At 47.2% G+C, this 23,789-nt stretch overlaps 1 protein-coding gene across 1 annotated transcript; it reads right to left on the reverse strand.

The window, feature by feature from the left end:
- Positions 1–171: 171 nt before the first annotated feature.
- Positions 172–20,609, reverse strand: LOC143172891 (tetraspanin-36-like). Its single transcript, XM_076362751.1, has 7 exons — positions 20,456–20,609; positions 6,321–6,512; positions 5,387–5,461; positions 4,824–4,919; positions 4,093–4,245; positions 3,284–3,367; positions 172–1,865 (listed from the first exon to the last, which is right to left on the reverse strand). The coding sequence occupies exons 1-7, from the start codon at positions 20,513–20,515 to the stop codon at positions 1,779–1,781; spliced, it is 747 nt and encodes a 248-aa protein (XP_076218866.1). The 5' UTR covers positions 20,516–20,609; the 3' UTR covers positions 172–1,778.
- Positions 20,610–23,789: the final 3,180 nt, after the last annotated feature.

Consider the following 23,789-nt stretch of genomic DNA (forward strand, 5'->3'; position numbering starts at 1 on the left):
AGCGCAGGCGCCTGCGCGGCGCATGCGCGGTGAAGCGCCGGCGAGGCGGCCGCCGGGGAAGGCGGGAAGGAAGGGCGGCGGTGCTGAGGGGGCCGGCCTCCCGCTCCCCTCCCGTCCCAGAAGGCTCCCCCCCCGCCCCGGGATTCCGCCAACAAAAAAAACCCCACAGAATTTATTAATTGGTTATATAAATTAAGTTTATTTCGGCATTCAACAAGAGACAAAGCCCTCAATAAAAGTTAAGTCACTTTTCAACATACACATAATGGTATGTCTCCTACAGAACATCATCATCACCCATTGCTTTTTTCTCGGGGGGGGGAAGAAAAGATAAATAAAGAGCTTACATTTATCCCAAACTCCTTTTCTAATTAGCTGCAGATACAAAGGTTTATTGCTAAGGATAGAGTGCTTCTCTCTCCAAAGAAAAACTAAGCAAATGCACTGTTGCTCTTCCACAATTCCCGAATAAAGAATAGCTCGGAGTTCCCTCCCTCCCCACATCACAGCTCTAAAACCAACCAAAAAAAACCCTGAAGAACTGAGAAACAGATTAACATGCAAATGTGTTAAGAAAGGACCGTTTTTAAAGCAGTGATGCAATCCAAGGAGTGACTGCATTCAGCAGACCTTTAAGGAGAAAGGAAAACTAGCAAACAAGGAGTCGCAGGATGCCTCCAGACAATAGGTTATTGAAAATGCCTGGTACAAGAATGCATTGTCTTAACATTTTTAGTGGTGAAAAGCAGTCAGACCTTCAGCGACGCAGGAACGGCTGCGCTAACCCCTCCAGCGGTCCTGCCTACGCAACCACACCGAGCTAACACGTCCTGCGACCCCCATCTTCCAGCCTGTATTCATCTCAGTAACTCTTGCAACTTCTACACTAAACGGAGAGACATGGTCTGTCTTTCAGACAAACCATTAAAGCATCAGTAAAAGGAGAAAAAAAAAATTTCAAAAGCCCTGCTTCATAAGCAATCTTTAATGTCAAATAATAATAATAATAAAAAAAAAAAGACAAAAAAAACCAAGCTAAGGAGAGACGTCCTGAGCCCAAAAGCTCAAAACACATGTCCCCTCCTAACCTGGGATTGTTCACATTTGCTAGCTGCTTCAAAAAACAACTCAAATGTCTGTTCTAGACTTTGAACACGGGGTTGTCTTGCACTAACAACCTCTGCAGTAAACTGAATTACAACATACGACCACAAGTAGGAGGGAAAAAAAAAAACCACAAACCAGAAACACCATCAGATATAGAGAAAACTTATTCTAAGTCCTCACGCTTATGAAAAATATTTGAACCTGGCATTCAGAAGTTTCATTTGCTGTTTAACCATGCCATGGGAATCATCTGATGTTTGTGCAGACAACTGAAACCCCTCCCACAGTCTCAATCAGTTTAGTGATTAAAAAATAACATTTCTTCTGCATGTTTTAAGGGTAGAGGAAAGAACTGCAGAAGAAAGATTTTTTCTGGAGTCTATTACACCATCTGGTGCTATCTAAAGTCACAAATCCAAATCTACAATAACCTTACAGAAAGCTGCGGTATGCAAGATCAGGGTACGTTACTGTAGGGCACTGAATATTGAAATGGCCATTTTGCGTCATCCGCAAGAAACTTTCCCAAGTCAATACACAATGTTCTTTCTGTTTCATATACATAAAATAAAATACTTAGCAAGAAGGTCATAAATTGTCCTTTAGCATTCATCTTTACAAGTCTATTTTATCATCAGGAAGCAAAAAAAAAAAGTGATCTTTGCATTTTATTAAGTAAACACCCCTGAGTAAAGAGGCTGATATCCACTGTCTTCTCTCTTGCAAGTAAGCACGCAGACACTCAGCATGCCAAAGAACTGAAAAAAAAAAGAGAGAGAGAGATTTAGTTCTGCTGTATTTTGTTTCAGTCATCAGACCCAATACCTGTATGTTCATTAGACTTTTTCATCATAGTAAGGACATTCTTTTCGTATTAAGAAACACTGAGAAAATACATCTACAGAAAGGGATTTTGTGGCATATCAATTTCCAATAATAGTTCCAGCTCAACTTTTTCCTCCCTGGTTTCTCCCATTAATTCACAAATCCACATTTATTCCTAGTTATCTCACTGTGGGAAAAATTTCAGTGAAAGCATGGGATTATTCTGGACTTAAAGCGAGTTCTGTAAAATATTTAAGCATATAAAATACGCAAATAAAGGCAATCTTTAGAGATGATCACAGGAGAGATCCTGGCGGGAGGGTTCATCACAAATAGTAACGGGACATGTAATGGAGTGTAGAACTCATCACTTTTATAGAGGGAAGGGAAATGATGGAAACGACGTCGCTGAGCCATTTAAGCCCATGAGAACAAATGCTGTAAACAATCACCTCTCTGCTAGGGCCAAAATTAGGAAAATGAAAGTTTAAGTAAATCAAGCCCCAGTCCTGAGATGACATCTGGATAGATTTTGGCTTCTGCATTGAGTTCAGGAGTGGGATGTTAAACGGTAAGTGTTCTGCACTGGCTCACCTTACAGCCACTCTTTATTATAGAGAGCAGATATTCAAAGAAAAAACGCTTTGCTGTTGTTAAATGGTTCAAATCTCTGTCAACAAGGAACAAGTTACTAATCTTGGAGAACAGGTACGGGGAACAATGACAAACCACCAGGCTAAAATTTATGGGTCAAATCTTCGAAGAAATGCCTACACAACTTTGTGATGTGCCAACTGCGCGGAGTTTTACGTCAGGGCGTTTCAAATCTAGTTTTCACCCACAAGATGATCTGGTTTCACATTTCATTTAATTCAATCTCATAAGTCTATAAATAGCCCTGCTGGTTTCATTCCTAGTCATATTTCTAGTCCATTTTAATTCCAGGTCTCTAAGCACAGGACTATTCATTGGGTTATATCTAAAAAACAAACTTCCATGAGCAATTTTTTAAATCCCAGTTAAATATACCAAAGCTGGTTGTTTTAATAAAGAATTCTAGATCTAGGCCTTTTAAGCACACCCAGCTTTTTGTACTTCCTACCAAATGACCAAGATGGATTCTCTGTTGACTTGCCATCCCAAATCCCCTACTAGCATTTTGCATCCCTCCCCTTATCATCATGCAGATGAAATGGAGAAAGTTGGAAGAAAACAAGCGAGGAACAGAGGACTGGGTCTACTTCAGAGCCAGGAAAAGGCTGTAGGCTAGTAGGACACGGTAGAAGAAAACGCCCCGGGATCAAAGGATAAACAGTATTATTTTCCATGAGGGAAGAAATAAAACATTTACCTTTACAATGGCAAACCCCAGGATTACAAGCATGGCATAGCTGATAACGCTCTGCAGCCCGGACTCCAGCTCTTCTGCGCAGCCCTGCCATGAAAGAGATGGGTTAAAACAAATCAAAAGATGTAATTCAGCTGGATGTTTTTTGGTTTTTTTTTCCTCCCCAACACTTAAAAGGAAGCAGGACATTGTAGGGCCTGTCTAACCAACCACTGCACTGAGGGCTTCCATTCTTGTCTTCCAGACCCGATGGCTTGCTGTTCACCTCTTGCCTGGGGAGAGGCACTGACATTTGCTGCTTCTCAGAATCTCCTCTGGCTCAGGTCACTTAAAGAAGTGCCCAAAACTCAGGGCCAGGCAGACCAGCAGTGGTATCTATAAAAGGCAAGTTATGGGCTTGCGCCCCAGACTGAAGAACCTGGTATGCAATTCTCCAGATTCATGGTCAATCCTAGAAGAGTCTCTTCCCCTACCCCAGATCTGTTTGAACAACTACGTGCCCACAGCTAGTGCTCTAGCCTTGTCGTGTTGCTTCTGTAGTAACACGAAATGGAGGACTGTAACCAGCAGACAGACAAGGCCAAACATCCAGACTGGTGCCCCTCCTTCATCATCTAGGAGCTTTTATAGAATAATATGAGAAGGAAGTTAACTAGAGGACAACTATGAGGAGAAAGGGGCTTGGGGGACAGATTGCTGAAAAGAATTGGATGAAGTTATCCCTAAACCCTGTCTAAAGTGCTTTCCTCATTGGTTCTGGCTGGCTGAGAATGATCTGGGCCCAGCTGTGAATCCGTGCCCTTTATCCTCACCCGCGTATTGAGTTCCTGCGGCTGATCCAGACGCCCTGTGCAGTTCTTCGTATCTCGTCTGCAGCAGCTCAGAGGGACACTGTTGTTACCGGTGGAATTAAACCACCGTGTGGTTGTCCAGTCACTGTAGTTCTTCACCCCACAACAATGAAGCTGCCAAACACAGGATAGTTACAGGGATGTATGAATATATGTGAACCTGAATGCTAATGTTGGATTGAACCTCGCTTACGCATACTGGACAAGAGCTGCCCGCAGTATGCGGCAGATTTACAAGTAGCAGGATTTCAGGGAAACAGTAGTAGATACAACAGGTCAACTTCCCTTCATACACTATTACCTCCTTATTAGTTTGTTCTTTGTGAAAGCTCTAACATTAAAGTGACAGGTTGCAGGATAGAGTCTTCTGTCATCTTTCTGTTTTATGGCACAGGACTCCCAGCAGCAGTTATTCATACGTACTCATTTGGTCTGATCCAAAGGCCACTCGTGTCAACAAGATCATTCATTTACGTGAACTTCACACCAGGAGCCTGAAAATGCCAACTCTGCAAAGTGGGGAGCACCCTCAATTGCCTTGGAGAATCAGATGCTAAACACTGCTCCAGAGCCGAGTTCCAGGATACGACCATACTGACCCTCTTCCCCTCCCTTCCCAGCCCAAATTCCTTGTTTAGGACCCAATTGTTCTTTTCTAAATAATTCTTGGGACAATTTAAATGTTTTCTTACCTGTTCTTGCAAGTAATCCACAACAGTAGACTCTGGATTTTTCCCATCATACTTCTCAAAGACTGAGCGCATTGTGCCTTGCACGTCAGTTTTTACCTATTTAGAGAGGAAAAAAAAAATACATATTGTTTTAACATGAGAGCTAAGAATTTTGTCGAGTGGAAACTGCAAAAGGTCTGTATCCCAACTAAGTCATGGGAAAAAAAATTAAAAAAAATAAAATTCAGGCGATGTTTTAGATAAAATGCATGTAGCATTTAACCGGAATCACGTTCCTGGATAGAAGCTTGCCTCCCCTGATGGAAGAGCCCTCCTTTGTAAGCATCAACAACTGTTTAATTCAACTTAGAGATTGTTGCAATGCCTGCCAGGTACTTTATGCCTTCACCATGTTCCTGAGACTGATCCACGTACCGGATGGTGGCATCGCCATTCCCACTCGCCCTGCAGATTGCAGGATAGGGGATGAAGTGCAAGAAAACTGGATATATTGGAATGCTCTAACACCACAAGATCTATTCTCTACTTTTAGGTTAGTATAGAGTTGCTAATTCTTTGCTTACCTTCTCCCTGTAAACAAATCCCAGGACAAAAGCAGATACTTCTGCAATAAAGATAACCAGGATAATGGCCAAGAACTGAAATTAAAAGAGAGAGACTGTAAGGAAGAATTCCACAGCATTTGAATTCAATTGCACATTACCCATCACATTAATTTATAGTGTTAAGTTATCGTTATCTGTTGTTGCCTCTCCAATCAAAATAATTTCCAGAAAATAATTTAGAATAGGAGATTACTGTGCACGGCTGGGACTGTGACTGTGGTTCCACAGGATCTGTGCCCAATGGGGGCAGTCTCCTGAACACTGCCATGATGTGATCTGTGTGAAGAGCCTACGAAACACTTCACAAGGAGGCTGTCGAACAGGACACTGCACAAATAAACCAGCAGCTTAGTTAGGTACGTTGGGCACTGCTTGCTGAGCTCATATTGCCTTCAAGGCATGAGCTGGGAGCCCGAAGTTACTCAGCTTGAACCTCTCTGGGTTTTTAAAAATCATTCTAGAAGAAGTGGGGGCATACTTTCAGGATTCAGAGAACTAAAATCAGCAGAAAAATCCCCCTTTTTTTTTTTTGCTTGCTTTGGAAGTTCACATCTCCTCCTGTTCCCTCACCGTCACCCTCCTTCTCAAAACTTGCTACTCTCCACACTTACCTCCAGCAAGCTAGCTGAGGCAGAGCCATGAAACTGCCCATGACTGTGGGTATTTGTCTGCACAAAGGCAGTGCAGCTAATAATTTAGCCTGCACCTCGCTCCCCATCAATCAGTGCGTCACAGCGGTACATAACTCCCACGATGGAGCGGTGCTTCAGCAGTATATTTCAAAATAATATTTTACTTTATGTTCCGTGCATCCTGAGAAGGTCTAGCGTAGCACCCCCCATACCATGCAACAGGGTGAAGAAGAGGACATGCGAGACCGTGCAACACTCACCAGCCCTAGACCAACTCGAGACTCCCGGAAGGTGGCACAGCAGCCGATCAACCCAATGATGAACATTACCACAGCAACGCAAATAATGATCACGGCTGGCAACACAGCATACTTGTCCTGCAGAAAGTTGTCGTAGCTCTTGTAGGTGTTAATGACATATGCCCCAACATAGCTGAGACCAGCTGCTGCTGCCTGAAACGCAATAGAGAAAGTTATTAGCAGTTATTTATTAAGCATCTGCCCAGGAAACTAAATATGGACCTTTTTGTAACTGTGCAATTAACATTTCAACTTTAGAAGTAATGACTACAGTATGCAAAGATCTAGAAAAAAAAAGTGCTGCATGTGAAACTAGCTACCCATTCAAACTTTAACACAGAGAAGACAAAATTCACTTCCCGTGAATCACTCCTCTACTAATGAAGCACTGCTTTAGCCGAGCTGAAACACGGGAGTCTATTTGTGTGCATCAGCCAGTGTCTCTGCAGAAGGGCCAAGTTCACACCTCCTACCCAACATCACCTACGTCCTACCCAACACTGCATTTGGAGGGAACAACTTTTAAGATGATCACCACAGGGGTGAGTTGTTGGTTTGGGGCTTTTTTTTTTTTTTTGTGAGAAAAACTCATCCTTTCCACTCTCACAGGAGCATTAACCACTAAGACAAGCACAAATGTTCTTGATCTCAGCAAAAACAGTCCCTCCTTTTCCTGGAGAGAACAGATTTCTGCATCTTCTAAAATAAACTCTCCTCCAAAAGGATGTTTTGCCAATTGAGGCCAACATACAGTGCACCAGTGACAGCTGCCCAACTAGCAGCCCTGGAGACCGACGGCTGTTATCCGCAGAACTGGGTACAGCCCTGGAAATAACACCGACAGGCTCACCAATGCCCTGCCAATGCCTCACCAATGGCATAAAAAAATTCTCTCAAGAGTTACAACCGCTCATCCACCCCCCATAATCCTGCAGCACAACACGACGCCTGTAAAAATGAAGGACTGTCCATACTCATGTTCTGGAAACTCGAGGGAAACCAGTCTGTTTGTTTTCAACAGACTACAGCTGGATTTCATCATGCAGCTTACAAGCAGTTCATTACTTCCCCCGGTGCTGTACGTTTTAATTAAATCAAACATTCCTCACACTGGAGCTAGGACTTGCTAATTCTTTTACCTTGTTTGGCTCCTTCCACTCCAGCCAGGTCTGGTGCCTGCCCTTCAATTACCTCCAAGTGCAGGCAACATCCTTCATTTCAGACAGCTCTCATCCCACACCACTCTCGCATTCCTGGACACTGCCTGTACCTCTAAATTACCGGGATCAGATGCACCCAGTGATGAAACCAGGATCAAACTAACACTTAGAGACATTCAGCACACGTCAGGCAAGATCCTGCTGTGTTGGGGCTCAGATACGGCAAGTCCTCTACAAAGTGAGATATCAGGAAAATATATACTCTGCATCTAGTTTATAACTTTTTGCTTATTCCTTCGTAGTTTTTGTGCTCATTAGATTATCCCAAATCTAATGAACACAGCATTGTGAATCCTGAATCGGATCACGGCCACTCAGGACACAAGATCGAAGACGAGATGCAGGAGCTTTTATTAACCACAGAAGTGCCCTGCTCAGCTGGGCCAGCACCAGCTCGGAAAGCAGCTCATACAGTTCCTAAAAGGGTTCAGAGTTTGGCCCCCGCTCCCATGGAAGCCGTGGAAAACATCCACGTGACCACAGCAGAACAGCATGATGCTTTGGGTTGACTTTTGCATGACAAAAAAAATTACGTGAACAATGCCACAGTTAGCGTCATAGTCGTCCCGTCCTGACTGTAACCCCTGACCGCATTTGTCGCTGCGTTTTGAAGCCTTCCTGGTAAACATGGGTATGGCTGGAAAGTAGTGGTATTCTGGTCTCTTGGGTTTTTGGGGAATTTCAGGCAGGTGCACCATGACTCCCCAGCATGCACCAAGTCACAATCCTCCACCACGAACACAGACACAACATGGCGATGCTCTCGGCCACTGTGCTTGTGCCCCAGATCACCTCCTTGGTCTCTCTGCTGCTGCCATCACCACAAACCTAACGCAGAGCTGAGTTATGGCTTTACAAATTCCAGGCTAGAGAAAGTACTCCCGGGTAGTCACCCTAAGCCAAAGGTGGAGCCGGCCACCAGCAGCACGAAGCTTCCTGCACGTGCACTTTTAAACCAGGCGCTTGCATCTGGGCACAGCCACTAATGAGAACATTTTTCCTGAGGCCATCAGCCTTTGGTGCAGCTCAGCGCCCAGGTTGGGACGTCCCACCGCAGTTGTCGTCAACCGCTGAGTTGCCCACAGCCCCAGGAGAAAACCAGAAGGACTGCGAGACCCTCAGAAAGGTTCATGATGGAGGAAGGCAGTCCCCGGGGAAACGGAGCAGGGGCGACTTTACCGCAGGAAAGGCAGCACAGGCTGAATAACCAGGGTACAAATAAAGCATAAGCCATGTTTTTGGCAAGTAAATGAGTCAGCCGCATTCAGCAACAATGTCATGTCAAAACGTGCACAACGCAACAGCTTTGTGACTTAGTTAACGTGTAAAAGTTAATGTGCAAAGTGCAAAGGTAATCGTTCGTCATCTTCAGAGAATGTCAAGCCCTGCTCTTTTGCGTAACTCTAGTCCCAGCCTTGGCAAGTAGTTCTGTACTTCTAAAGACGGTCTAAAGACCATCTGCATCACAATTTAATCTTCCCATAGGGTGTTTTACACAAAAGAATCCTCCAATATTTCCATTATCCTTCTGCGAGCGATTTAGACAACACACACATTCTTCATCTCTCCTCTCTACTTTACGCCCGGCTTTCTACCCATTTTGAGCGTGCTCAAGACACAATGCAAAGGAAGCGCGCACAGGAAATGCTGAAGACGGACCAACTGTGGGAAACTAAGAAAAACCTCATTGCTAGTAAAGGGCTACCACAAATTCAAAAACACACCGTGAAGCCAATTCACGGAAGTCCTATAAAGCCAGGGCTAGCAAAGCTCCACGACAGTAAGCCAACATCAGAGGGTCCAGCGTTGAGTTCAAGGAGATTCTTGCCCAAACTTTATCAATGCAAATAGAGACTGGCACTATCACAGCAGGTTTTATTGCAACATTCAGGATCGTCTGGGTTCTGGCCAGAGACGAAACACAGCCAGCAAGAGGTCTGCGGCAACAATTTCCAAACTTCTGCTTCCAAGCAGAAAAAGGAAGTGTAATGAGGTAAAAATAAAAGACTTGGGGTAAAGATCTAGCTTAAAGGAAGTTCACATTTTTTCCCCCACAAACTGAGAAACAGCCACGACTTCACCCATGGTTTTTAATTCAAAGTGAAGCTTTTGAAGCCTGAAGAGCAGGGTCACTCAGGACTGGAAGGCATTTCAGGTAACGATCTGTTCCTTGTTTTATTTTTGCAGTTGAGTCCCAGAGCCAAACTTTGAAAGCGAAGATAAATTAATATAAATTAAGTCTTCCCAGTACTTAAGGCAAGTTCAAAATCCAGTGGAGGCATTTTCCCCCAACATTGCAAAACCTTCAGCCCATTCCTAGATCTACGGTGAAACTTGTCTAGAAGAGGAGTACAACAAGAAATGTCCTTTGCACTGCTGAAGACAGGCCTTAAGTCAAGAGTAAAAAGTGTAAAGTTTCTGTTGGGTCTCAAAAAAAAAAATCTTTCACAAATACAAAGGCCAGTTTAAGCAATTACTTTTGGATCAAATAATTCTTCATGATTAAACACATCTAAAATTATATACAAGGTTGCCGGGATTATTCTGAGAAATTAATAATAGAAATTGTTATTGTTCTTTGCAATTTTTTTAGTCTCCTGCTCGGAAGTTCACTTTCAGAAAAATTCAGCGCAGAGTAGGATCACGCGATGCACGGAGAGGCTTGGCCCAATGCAGCTGGCACAAAGCCCAGCGCAGGCAGCCAAGGAGTGATGCAAGGCTGATAGGGGAGAACCAGTTCTCCTGGTCCGTGGGGCTGCATCGCTGCCTGCACGTTGCTGTGGTCCGCCAGCGACGGCAAGCAGAACATCCTAATCTTACCCCTTCCGCCCCAAACATCCCCGACTGACTCACTGGGGCTCCAGGAAAGGCTGCTGGTGTTTCTTTACAATGCTGGCGATACCCATAAGACAAGCTGAAGAGATGAGGTAAATGGAAATTTTGCAAGAAAGTCCCTTTTCACAGCTGAGTGACAAAGCCATGACCGTCTCTGCTGTCTCACCCACCACAGCTCGCATCGTTCAAGGCCCCAACGCCAGAATTACTTGCTTTTTCATATCCCACGCCCCTGACAGAAAGCAGAGATCTTAAATTGCTTGAGTGCCAACAATGAACTCCTTGTTGGGGTTGAGCGAAAAGAAAGCAAAGCCGTAACAACCGGGTTTTCCTAAGCTGATGTTTGGGCAGGACCTGGGCGGGGTTACTCACCGAATCAACTTCACCCACCTCTTCCATGCTTAGCCCGGCGGGCTGAGCCGCGGAGGCAGGTATACAGTGGTGCTCTGCTGCAGGAACGTATATAACAAGCTGGAACTCTCCCCAGCCGCATAATGCACGCACAGCACCGTGAGTATTCAACCTCGCCCGTGAAACAGAAGGGGCTAAGACTGGATGGCTACGAGGAGCCCGAGCTGTCTCACTGATGCGGAACAGGACAGCCGTTGGAAAACAGTAGATTTTAGATATTTTTAAAAAGCACAGCAAGATTTTTACCTTGCGTCCCACTGTCAGAAGGGGAATTTTTTTATATGCTGATGACCACGAGCCCCTGCCCTTCTAGAGAGACTTATGGCCATGCAAATACTTCACGACACTCTGCCACTGTCACAGCCATAGGAGGAGCCCCTTAAACTTCCCTCTATACAACTGCTCTGAAAGAGAAAAATAAAAGAAACCCCAAAATTTGCATCTATCAGTCAGGCAGAGCAGATACTTTTCCACCTTCCCTTCTTTGTTTTAATAAGTTGACCTTACGCGATGGCTGGGAACAGAGGTCTGTGTTTATTTGCGTTTATCAGCATAGGCTTCTTTCTTCCTCCCACCAAACCTAAACACAATACAGCAAAAGAGCCAAACTACTAGCTATGAAATTAAAAGGCAGTGTTTGTTGTTTTGAGGTTTTGGTTTTTTTTTTTTTTTTGGAAGGTTTCTCCCAGCATCTTCCAATTTCAGCGTGTTGATTTGATCATTTGGTCTGTTAATGTGGACCAGCATAGGATTTTCTTTTTAAAAGGCTGGTCAGTTAAACACAGAGTAACAAAGCTATAGCGTTAAAAGCAAAAGCTGTAAGAACAGGGTAAATTGCAAATTCACCCAACAAGTGCGTTCAGCAAGATGCATCCTCTATACAGTAAAAGAACTGAGACAATGAGACTTAAAGGCATTTCTCCCACATCAGAGAGGACTTCCCCAGGGCCAGCACTAACATCCGCCGCAGCACAAAACTTGGGCTGATTTAACTTTGTCCCATATCATTAACGTTTTATGGGCAAAGAAAGATACGGTAAATAATACTGTTTATCTTTAAAGAGTAATAGCAGTTGTTTTCTGCAGCAAACTACTACAAATACCTACTGGAAGAACTATCAATATCCACACAAACACTTTCTGAACCATTCCCTTCTAGTTCTTCATTAGACAATCAGCTCACGGAGGTGTTTTAGTTAATTTTAAGGCTTGAAAACCACTTTTTTCACCAGCATCTTTGCATAGCAGTGATTTAAGTCAGAGCACCTCACCCAGTACAATACCTGATGCTGATATTTTGCCTCCACATCCAGCAACTACAGTCACTGGGATCCTATCACCTTTTCAGCAATTTTAATTAGGATATCATCTTCAATTATTAGTTTGCCAAGTCTTTGCCACTGCTGTGCTGTCCCCATGCCCCCCCATATCTAGAATCAAGCCCCAGCAACACTGGTCTCAATTACAGCTGCACACCCCCGCCTTAACGCAGGCGTTAACCCAAAGACACTCCTTTGTCTTTGGGTTTTTTGTGTGCAAAAAAGGTTTTTGATTTACTTTGACAAGCAAATACTCTGCTCAAAAGGGGTTGCACAATATTTCCTCCATAAATAGTTTATTTTATTACCCAACAGCCAGCATGCGTGGCAAGGGGAATTACCCTGACTCCCTCGCTGCTTTACCGTACTACAAGTTTTATTCTTCCATTCGCCACCAGATTTTCAAGTCCTCCCTAACTGCTGCATTACTCCATTTCCAAGGAGTCAATAGGTTTTCTAGTGACTTCGGGGGAAAACAAAGGTGCTGAGGACTTCCGAGAAAGCCTTCTTCATTTTGTGCTCACTTTAACGACTGTACAAGTCTTGTTTAAAACACCACTTGGCCCATACGGACCACGCAGCTCCCCAGACCTGACAGTCTCCCTTGGCCGGAGGCAGAGCTGTTTTATCCCCAGCAATTAGGGCAACCCTAGCTCAGCACTTCCCATCCCTCTTGCACAGATTCCTCTCCCTTTTCCTGTCCCGGGTTTAAAACTCTGCCAGCTGGAAGGGACCTCCTGGCTTCAGCTACCATTTCCTACCCCGCTTACGGTATTCATTTCTCTGAACGATCAATCAATTATTTTTGCACTTGTGTGATCTGGCTTCATCCAGGACTGCGTGTGACCCTCCACCTGCGGCACAGAGCAGCGGGCAGGCTCCAGCATGCCCGTCAGCATCAGATGGCCACGCAGGCAACAACTGCTACGGAGGGGATGTACCCACCATGTGCTGCAGCTCCCGGCCGCCGCCGGACAGGCTGGCCACGCACTCGTGCAGTACGAGGTCACAGGAGCACAGAAGGGTTGGGGTGGGAAAGGACCTCTGGAGGTCATCTGGTCCAACCCCCTGCTCAAGCAGGGCCACCTAGAACTGGTTGCCCAGGACCATGTCCAGACGGCTTTTCAATATCTCCAAGGATGGAGACTCCAACACATTTCTGGGCAGCCTGTGCCAGTGCTCGGTCACCCTCACAATGAAAAAGTGTTTCCTGACGTTCAGAGGGAACCTCCTGTGTTTCAGTTTGTGCCCATTGCCTCTGGTCCTGTCACTGGGCACCACTGAGAAGGGCCTGGCTCCGTCCTCTTGGCACCCTCCCTTCAGGTATTTATATACATCAGTAAGATTCCCCCTGAGCCTTCTCTTCTCCAAGATGAACAGTCCCAGCTCTCTCAGCCTTTCCTCACAGGAGAGATGGCTCCAGTCCCTTCATCACCTTCATTGCCCTCTCTCCAGTATGTCTGTCTCTCTTCTACGGGGGAGCCCAGCACTGGATCCAGCGCTCCGGCCATGGCCTCACCAGTGCTGAGCAGAGGGGAAGGACCACCTCCCTCTACCTGCTGGCAACGCTCCTCCTGATGCAGCCCAGGGCACCCTCCGCCTTCTTGCAGCCAAGGGCACATTGCTGGCTCATGGTCAGCTTGGTGCTCACCAGGAGCCCCAGGGCCTTTTCTGCCAAGCTGCTTTCCAGGACACGCACGGCTCTGCTCTGCTCCCCACTGTTCTACACAGCTCCTTTAGCTTCTGAGGCCTTGGAAGCCCATAGCTTCAAGTCTCTCTCCACTTCTTTCTACTGGGAAAAAAAGCAATCAGCAATTTAAAAACCTAGCGCACACATTTCTGTGTTCCCTCAGACTCAAGTTGTGAAAACATTGATTTGCAAAATAATAAAAAATACTGAGCTCAGCAAGTTGGCTTTGGATTAGGGCAAAACGCACCAAAGCTGTGAGCCCCTACCAGGTTGTCCTCGATTGCCAGCAGCACCAACAGCCCCAGGAGAGACTTATCACTGATCTCGTGCCAGTCACTAGCCACAATTTTAAACCCTTTAAACCACAGTCTCCTCATGTGAGGTACAGAGATAGGACCTAACCAACAAAACGGTACTGACCGTACTTACACAAAGCCATGGGAGACTCTTCAAAGTACATTATATCTAAATATTCAGCTGCGATGTGCAACTACGGGGCATGTTTCAGCTTGCCTTCAAAACACACCGCAGGGCTGCTCGGCGGGTACAGTGGGAAGCGCTTGCTTTTTCCTTTTCTTCCTCAAATGAAAACAACCAGCAACAGCCAAAAGGCTCTGAAAACCTGTGGCTTTCTTTCAGGGGAAAAAAAAAAAACAACAACTAAATCAACATCTACTTGCAGTTTTTACATGCTGCAAACCCACACACTCAAGAGGGGATTCTGGTTTTAGTGGGTTTGTTTTCAAGCTATATTAAATAAATGTTCTCCTTAGAGTTGTCCAAGCATGTCTTCTTCTGTTGCCCAAGGCTAACTCCGGGGTTATCCTCCCATCCCTAAAAGGCAGCACGTATCCTACGAAGCTTGTGGTGGGATGTCCTCATAGAGACACTGCACATCAGTGCAAAAGCAAGGAATCCTGCCCCAAATCCTGACTTCTAAAGCTTAAACCTCTGCCTTGGGGTCAGTGTGCTGGTGATAATCAAAATCAGAGCACCACGCACCTCTGAGGACAACAGGACCACTATTACGAGAAAACAGCACCACCCTTTTCACTCTTATTCTCCCGAAATACAGACACAGACTGCAGGGCAAGAGCCTGCTGCGAGTATAACTTCAGCTGAGCATGGATGGATTTATCAGCCGCTGCCAAGCTGTTTTGGATCTGAACAGCCAGTTCAGACACAAAACACCCTCTAGTTCAATATTTGCTTTCAGAACCACCCTAGCTCCTTAATAAGCTGTCCCTGGCTTAGCCACCAGATCCCGCGACTTCCACCTCGCGAGCTACAAACCAAACAGCAAAGAAGTGCACCTAAACCACAGTGGAGCTAATCCTAAAGCCTGGGGAAACTTCTCCGAGCTGGTAACGGGGCAGACGCCTCTAATCTGCCCTGAAATATTGCTTGTCACCCAGCTAAAAGGGAAGGGACGTGGGGAGCAGGACCACGTGGCAGTTGTGTGCCTCTTCCCGTAAGGAAAAGCGCAGGTTGGGATTCTCCTGATGCAAAGGGATCCTGCCAGCTCCACGGTCAAGCAAACGCAGCTTGGCAGTGCCACGCTTTTGGGGAAAAATGAAGGAAATACCTGGTTCATACATCAACTACAGGAAAGAGCCCCTTTCTAGTCCCCCTGGATAAGGTCTCCTCAAGATCTGAACTTCCTGCAGAGGGGTAACAAAATGGGACCTCTCGAGCAGCTGTAATTATCAGAGGCACTTCTACAACATCAGCCTCTGGTTTTGGAGAGCTGCAAACGATGAGACTTGCGAAGGGACCAACGTGCATTGAGGGCCGGATCCATAGCCCGGCCATCCAACAGGAGCCTTTTCACAGCCTCGGGGACCGCTGGGGACAGTCAGACGAAACTTATTCCCCAGAAGCACACAGAAAAGGGTAAAGTTGCTCACACTGTATCTGCATCACCATCTGAACACTTCTCCTTTCCCGACCACACAGCACCAACATCTTCGTTTTAATTTTGTCTGTGAGGCCGCCACACATACAGCAAAGCGCGCTTTCCTGAAAGTCAGTTAAGTTCTGCTTCCTGATTTTGGGCAGAGTAGTTTGAAATAAGGAGGAACTTTGCCCTTTCAAGGCACGCTCAAGTAGATCACGCCAAAGTGCCCGGGTCCGGTACCAAGCCCTGGCATCAGCCCCGTCCAGTGACCCCTCCAGCTCACGCGGCTGTTTTTGCCCCCCCACGGTTCAGCAACGAGTTCACAGTAGAGCTGGAAACGAACCCACCACTTTCCACTTCCCACCCAACACTCCTCACGCTGGGTCAAGACGTCCCCCAGCCCTCCCCGGCTCTTCACTCTGTCGGTCCCAAGGGACCCCAGCCAGTACTACAGCTCCATCAGAGGGGCAGAAAGAAGGAGCCCGGGGGGAAGCCTGTCCCGAGCACTTTCAGAAGTGGATGAATGACCACAGCTTTACTTGCTGGATGTGCTAAAAAAAAACCAGAACAGCTCTTGGTTAAGCAGCTTTTTCCACCATGGAGGCTGCTGTGAGTCAGACTGAGCCTGATCCGCGGCCGATCAGCACCGTTTCCCTGACCCGGAGCGGGGAGGAGAGCTTCCACAGCTCCTCCATCTTCCTGTCAAGTATCACACACAGCGTTAACACCCGGCAGAGCTGCCTGTCCCCCACTGTCACGCGCAGCGGGCAGCTACAGGCAGGATTAAGGATTTGCCTAAGAACAGATGGAGGAAAGGTGAGAAACAGGTCACAGGGCTGCTGACACCCAGACCTCTAATGACTCTTTGGAGAATACCTCCATCCTTAAAAATAAATGTGTTTCTAGCACCAATAATCTCCAACGTAACCTTTGCTATTCACTACATTTTCAATTCCATCTAGGGATTAAAAAGTCTCCTCCTCACTGGGGTTTTTAATTTATTTTTTAAGTATCCATCTGATTTCTCTCTGACTGAGGTTTCATTCCCAAACTGCCCATCACCGGCGTGAGTGATTCCAAACCACTCACAAACGCAGGAACTTTTTTTACAGATACATTTATCCCTCCCAATTACTAAAAATTATTTAAAAGTGATACCGCAGCAATATTGCGACTGCTTGAGCTTCCAGTGCACCCTCTCACATCACTCAGCAAACCACTGTAAGGTTGAAAACAAGTAGCTTTTGGTCTTGGATGCACCAAGGGCAAAGGAGATGGATTAAGCACAGACCAGACAGACAAATACTCCTGGATGCCCAGGCCAGCCTGAGTATCTCCTCAAAGCAGAGATGACACTAATACCCCAGAGCACATTTGATTCACGCTCACTGGAAACTCCTGGGTCACAAATCCAAAGGTATTTGCAAAAACCACCTGACGTAGGGTGGAGAAGGGAGATGGGGGACAGTCGGCCACCGTGAGCTTTGCAGTGCTGGGACATTCTCAACAGGGACCAGGTGGGAAGGCAAAGCCCCTCTCTATTCTCCAGTCAATGGATGACCCTTGCAACCACCCGGAGCCAAATCCCAACGCAGGAACTGTAGTTCACACCTCTTGTTAGCAAAGAGGCAGAACCCAGCCGGGTTTTCTGAAGAGTCAATAAAGCTCCCGAACGACCTGCGATCGGCTCCAACGCACCCCGAGCGCGTGCGGGCGCAGAGGGAGCCAGGGATCGGCTGGGGAAATCCGAGTCCGGCCTCATCGCTCGCAGGTGGAGCACACCCTGCCAGGGACCAGCGCTGGGATCGCTCTCCTGGGCTTCCCCTCCTTGGACAGTCCCGTTGCTGTCAACAGATCAAATTCTGCTCTCTCAAAGCCACCGGTCCTGCTAAAACCACCCAGGCAATAACTTACCTTTATCCTTCTCTCTGCTGTCAGGCAAGTGAAGCAAGGCTGGGGATGTGCCTGCCTCTGATAAAAAGTGAATGGGGAACCTGGGCAAGGCTGCAGTGACATGTAAGGTGGCCTTTTGGCGAGGAAGTCCACAGGACTCCTAGTGGATGCCAAACCCGCTCTGGAAGCAGAGATCTGTTTAGTGACAAGCCAACTCCCCTCACAAGACATTGCCAAGAATATCAGAGTCTCCTCCGACTCTTCCTCTTTTAGGTTACCTGAGTTAAACCAGCATCCTGTCTTCACCTAGAAGAGGCCAACACCCATTTATCAAAATAACCACACACTTGGACCTAATTAGTAGGTGCTAAAAAGCAAAATTAGAGGTGGGCAGATCTCCTACAGCTTGAAGTGCCAGCCTTGGTAACTGTGTAGTTAAAACAGCTTCAATCAATGCCTTGCTTGTGGGGGTTATGCATACCTACAGCCCCCCAGTCTCATCCCCATAGCAGAATGACCTGCAGATACGATGCTGAGCCTGGTGGGTAAGAGAGAAGTTGCTTTTTCACCTCATTTAGGAAGCCCCTATTTGTCATTCTGGAAAATCTGTCTTTCTTCACTCCTGCACAACGATAACGATCAGAGATCCAAGAGAGGATTCATTGCCTTTTCAGGACATTTCTAAGCAATAACCTTTGTCAAAGCACCGTAACTGCACTGGCTGCTGAATACGCAGGTGGTGAATTATTTTCCATAATCACTTCCAAGCTAGGCAAGATTTGCAGCAAGCAATGCCTGAGCACGAATTACTCCTTAGAGAAGAAGTCTAATGCTCCTTGCAAATCTTGTGTTTTGATAATGATCTGGAGCCTTGTGCTTGGTAGAGCCCCAACTGTTAGAAATGTTCTGAAAGAGCCTAAAAGAGTCAGTTCCCTCTTTCCCCACCCTCCTAAAACCTGAATTCCAGGTTCTGCAGTTCTGCTGCAGGAATGCGATTACCACACGTTATGATGGCAGCAGCGTCTAAATGCCGCAGGCTTTGGGGCTGCGTTGCTCTTCCTAAGGTAAAAAACAAAGGGCTGGTCTGGGTCACCCCAAATTCAGAGGCTATAGACATGCGGAAGGATAACTACTGATCGTCCGTGGATCCAGATGACCTAATGGCTTCAATCACGATTAGAGAGTTCCCCTACAGCAGAAGAAAAGGTACCAGAGACACTTCTAGGAGGACATAAGGCTGTTTGATTTTTAAAAGCCAAGCGATGATGCTAATCTGAGGTACACCTGAGCTAAAGCGCAGGGGATTTCCACACACACACACACACACACACACAGTGGGATGCTCCCCAGTTTCTCTGCAGGTATTTCAAAAAAACCTCCACGCGACAAACATACGCGGTAAGATCACATTACTTGATGCGCAGCAGTAAACACGGCCTCCCGCGCTGCTCAGGCTAGCGATACGAGAGTTACCTGGAACACACGCAGCCATAAATTCTGCTGAACCCCCCCTAAAGGAGGCACAGGGCTGGAAGGGGGCAAGCTCCTCACTACAACCAGCAGCAAGTCCCATATTTACAAAACAGGGCACAACACCCCACGAGACCCCAGGGTTTAATTCAAGCAGTATTTCCTTCCCACCCCCACCCCCCCACCCATGTAGCTTCTCTCTTTGGGAAACCTCTGGTTCTTCTCTTTAATTCTTCCTTGCTTCAGAAAAGCCCTCTGCCTTCCCCGTTACCCAGCCCTGCTCGGCCGGGCCACGGGGGAAGAGCAGAGTGTGGGGAGGTGCCGCTTTGCTGAGCCCTAACCCAGGCTGTCACCGGCACGTTGAAAACATCCTGTGTAAAACAGTGTTTTGAAAATACTCGAGTGCTACAAAGCAGATGTGACTGCCCAAATCACGCTACCGATACACGTGAGGTTTCACTGGGCCCCTTCTCCAAGAGCAGCACGCAATTCCCTGGCTGATGACGGGGGTGTGTGTGTGGGGGGGTGTGTGTGTGTGGGTGTTACAAAAACTCCCCAAAACAGGGGAAAAGCCAAGGACTGGTTACCAGAACAACCACCACCTCTTCTGAGCGGCCACCTACCCCAGGCTCCGCTGTCACCGGCACGAGGCTGCCGTGCCACGAGCCTCCGATGCTGAGCCCCCCGCAAACCAAGATGGGTTAGGCTAAAAAGTACGCAACCCCACCCTCATTTTTTTTTTGCTTGCTTGTAAGTAATTATTGAGGAAGTGGCTTAGAAAGGTGTAATTGTACCAAAACGTAGCTGGAACAAAGTTCTCGGCCATTTTCCTCCCCCTGAACTGGGAGGGCAGCCCCTGTGTAATGCCCTCACCCCGCCGCAGCCAAACAAACAGCTCCGTTCGTTTGTTTCCCACCACGAAGTTAGCTTGTAGGTTGCTTTAATGACACGCCTTTAAAAACACTACGAAAGAACCTACTACCTTAAAAATGCCCCGCAAAAAAAAACCCAAACCCCAACACCATTTTTTTTTTCCAGAAACTCGACAACCCAAATCTTCTTGTTCTTTAAAAATATCTACGTAGGGTTACCTATAGAAATGATTACGAGTCACCTGCACACCGGTAAACTAAATGCCCGATTAACTCTGGTAAGCAGAACACGGTCAGCTCCCACAGCACCGTCTCCCTCTGCCAGCGCCCATCATCGCACCCAACACCCGGGACAGCAACCCCCACGTAAACCACGCGGGTCCGGGTCCGGGTCCGGGTCCGGGTCCGGGTCCGGGTCCGGGTCCGCATCCCCCCCCCGCCGCCCCCCCCCCCCCCCCCCCCCGGGGTCCCAGCATCCCGTCGCGGTACCCAGAAGGCGAGACTCAGCAACAGCAGCACGGTCTTGGAGGTGATCACGCCGCAGTCCATGTCGCGGGGCAGCGGCAGCAGCTCCGGGGCGGGCGAGCGGGAACCGGCTTTGGGTCCCGCGTGGGGCCGCCCCCGGGCCCGCCCCGCAGCCCGGCAGCGCAGCCCGCCCGCCCCGTCTCTTCCCACCCACGGGGAAGCGGGCAGTGTCTCCCCGTGACCGACAAGGCAGTTTCCCAAGCGGGGGGGTTGGGGAGCGCCCGGGAACAAATGTCAAAGCAAACGATTGTTGACTTCGGCGTGGTTTGGCTGGGGTTTTTTTGTTGGGTTTTTTTTAACTTCTGCAACTTTCAAGCTTAGTTAAACTGAGATTTTGTGAAAAGCTCTCACTGCGGCTAAAAGGTTTCCATCAAATCTGCCTTTTGGGTTTGCTAACCCACGGCTGGGTGTCACCCTTCACCCGGCGCTTCTCAACCCTTCTGGTTTGGCACCGTGTCCTGCCCATCTTTTCAATCGCACGCACCACGAATAGCGGGAACACAGCTACAGCGTGGGTTTGGACGCTCAACAGTATGTCCTAACCACTGAAATGCGAGGCTGAGCAGCCACAGGGGGAGGGATTTGAATTTGGTGACTGCAGAGGGCTGCAAACCTTGCTTTATTTCCATCAAGCCGAGCCTCGTGCTTTTAAAAACAAGCCGAAGGTGTAGGGCTGGCAAGTAGGGGTTCATTTCGCAAAGAATCATAGCATCATTAAGGTTGGAAAAGACCTCTAAGATCATCGAGTCCAACCGTCGACCCAACACCCCCGTGCCCGCTAAACCATGTCCCTAAGCGCCGCATCTACACGTCTTTTAAATACTTCCAGGGATGGTGACTCAGAGTCAGAAGACCTCTGGCAGCCTGAACTGAGCTGAACCCAACTCTCCGCTCGGACGCAGGATGCAGCGATAACAGATTTCCCGTCTTTGCCCCCTCCCGGCAAAAAACAGCTGTGATCCAGTTTCCTCTGGGGGATATGGATTTCGGAGGGTTGTGCTGAAGTAGCTCTCCAGCAGGAAATCACGGAAAGGGAGATCACGGACAGTCTCTGCCCTCAGCCCATGAGTTTAAGCCAGGCAAAGCCGCTGCTGCTTTGAAAGGCAGCAGGAGGGGCCTGTGCCGGCTGCTGAAATCGCAGAAATCCCCACGCAGAAAGTGGGGTGAAGCCGATCTCCAGAATGAAATTCCTTTAAGAGCAAAGGATCAGCGCAAAGTCAGACCTCGATGCCAGTGCTGACAGAGCTCCTCCTGCCAGCAAGCCTTGTCTTTGCTGTGATAATTTCTGTTACAGCAATAAATATTAACAGAGTGTATGATTGTGGAGTGTTTCTTCATTAAAAAAAAATCAGCTTTTTCACTTTTCCCTCCAACGTGGCAGGCTGAGGTGTTAATAAAGAAAGGAAATCGCCTGGAAACCATTTATTTTCATAATTTTGTGGGAATGACTGGTCATCTGGGGGAAATACTTTGAATTAGAATGAAAGGGCAAATCCTGAAGTTTCATTTGAAATGAAATGTAATGGAAAAAAAACCCCAACCCACCAAAGAAACCACCTTGCCAACCAAACCCCATCTTTCTGTAATACCAAAATACCATTTCCATTTCTGTCACTTGTTAGTTCTCTATTTTATTTAAAAATAAAATAAAGGTAGTTTCACACTGAGAATGAAATAGCGTTCTTAATCAAAATATTACCACCTATATGCTGTTTCTTTCAAAGCAAAATGTTATTAAAATCAACGACAGCTGATAGCTGATCTTGTTATTAAAGGTGGTCCAGAAAGGAACTTGCCGGAACAAGGATGTGTCCGTAGAGACACATCCCAACTGCTGCAGGCAGCCCCGGTTACGATATTCTGCACCATTCTCCACCAAATTACTCTTAAAACTAAGAGATTCCTGTTGAACATGGGATTTTAAAAAAGCAGTGAGCTGGAAATTTCACAGTCGACTTTGGAAATGAATGGGGGAAAAAGGAAATTAAAAGTATCTAACACGGTAACAGAAAGATAGCCTAAAAGGAGGCTCGGTTTCCAGAGCTGCTGTCTGCCTTGGGACCTTTTGCCCTGGATGAATTGGGTGGGTTTGTTTGGTTTTAGTCTGAATTTGGTTTAGGAAACATGTTGGGAAAACAACAGGTCTCCCGCCGATTTATTTATTGCCTGTTTTGCGACATGTAAGCTCAACCGTTTGCACTGGAAGCCGTAACGTTTGGTAGGAAAAGGATCTTTACGTTTTCCCTTATCCACCAGGCATCAATGATGTAAAGATAAAAATTCCCTTCCGCACATCAGACCACGTATCCGAAACGATCTCTTTTTCAGTTTTCTTCCCGCTGGACTAAACCACTTGTCAGCTCTGGTATTTTCCAGACCTGATTCTCTCCCACTGAGCCTCATTTTTCTTGAAGTGCCTAAAAATGGGGAGCGTGTTCCCCGAGGGTTTAGCTGTGCCGAAGAGGATGCCGAACCCCTCTGGCCTCTTCTGCAGCGCCGTGGCGTTGCTGGACTCACTTCCAGCTTGTGATCATCTATTGCTGCAGATCTACTTCTGCCGAAGGAACCGCTTCTGAGCCAGCTGTTCCCCGTCCGCTTCTCCCGATTATTCCTGCCCGGGTGGGCGACCCTGCCCTTGTCCTTTCTGCGCCACAACGGATTGTTCAGCCCTTTCCTCCAAATCCTCGAGGTCGTTTGGAAACTCCGTCCCTACCCCAGTCCTAGCCCTCGCCACCTCCACGGGCCCTCCGGATTTAAATTCTCTATTCTCTCCTCCGGGTTATTACTGAAATTAAAACCCACGAGAGGCGGGTGCAGAAGCCCAGGTGACAGCAAACCGCGGGTGACTGTCCCCGGGCTGGGGATCGCTCCTGACGGGCAGTGGGGATGAAGCCGCTGTGGGGTGCGGGGAGGCGTTAAAAGCCTTATCATATGATATTTATTGCTTCTTTCCCCGCGAGGCCTGTTACCCATCACAGAAGGAAATGAGATTAAAGTGAAACCATTCGTCCTTGACAAATCCGCGTTGGCTGGTATTCATCTCCGTGTTTTCTTCTTAGTTGCTTACGAATGATTTCCCAATTACTTAGTCCATGGTCTCTTTGATGTTGTTTTTCAGGAACTGAAGTTAATTGGCTTGTAATTTCCAAGCCCTTCCTTTTTTTTTTTTTTTTTTTTTTTTTAAAATGGAGCCTTTATTCCCCCTTTCTCAGCCTGCCAGCACCTCGCCTCCCTCCCAACCCCCCCCCCGCAAACAGCTCTGAGATGGCTGGAAACACTTTTTAAGTCCTCTAGGGTG

The sequence above is a fragment of the Aptenodytes patagonicus genome, chromosome Z, assembly GCF_965638725.1.
Source record: "Aptenodytes patagonicus chromosome Z, bAptPat1.pri.cur, whole genome shotgun sequence".
NCBI classification, from domain to species: domain Eukaryota; kingdom Metazoa; phylum Chordata; class Aves; order Sphenisciformes; family Spheniscidae; genus Aptenodytes; species Aptenodytes patagonicus.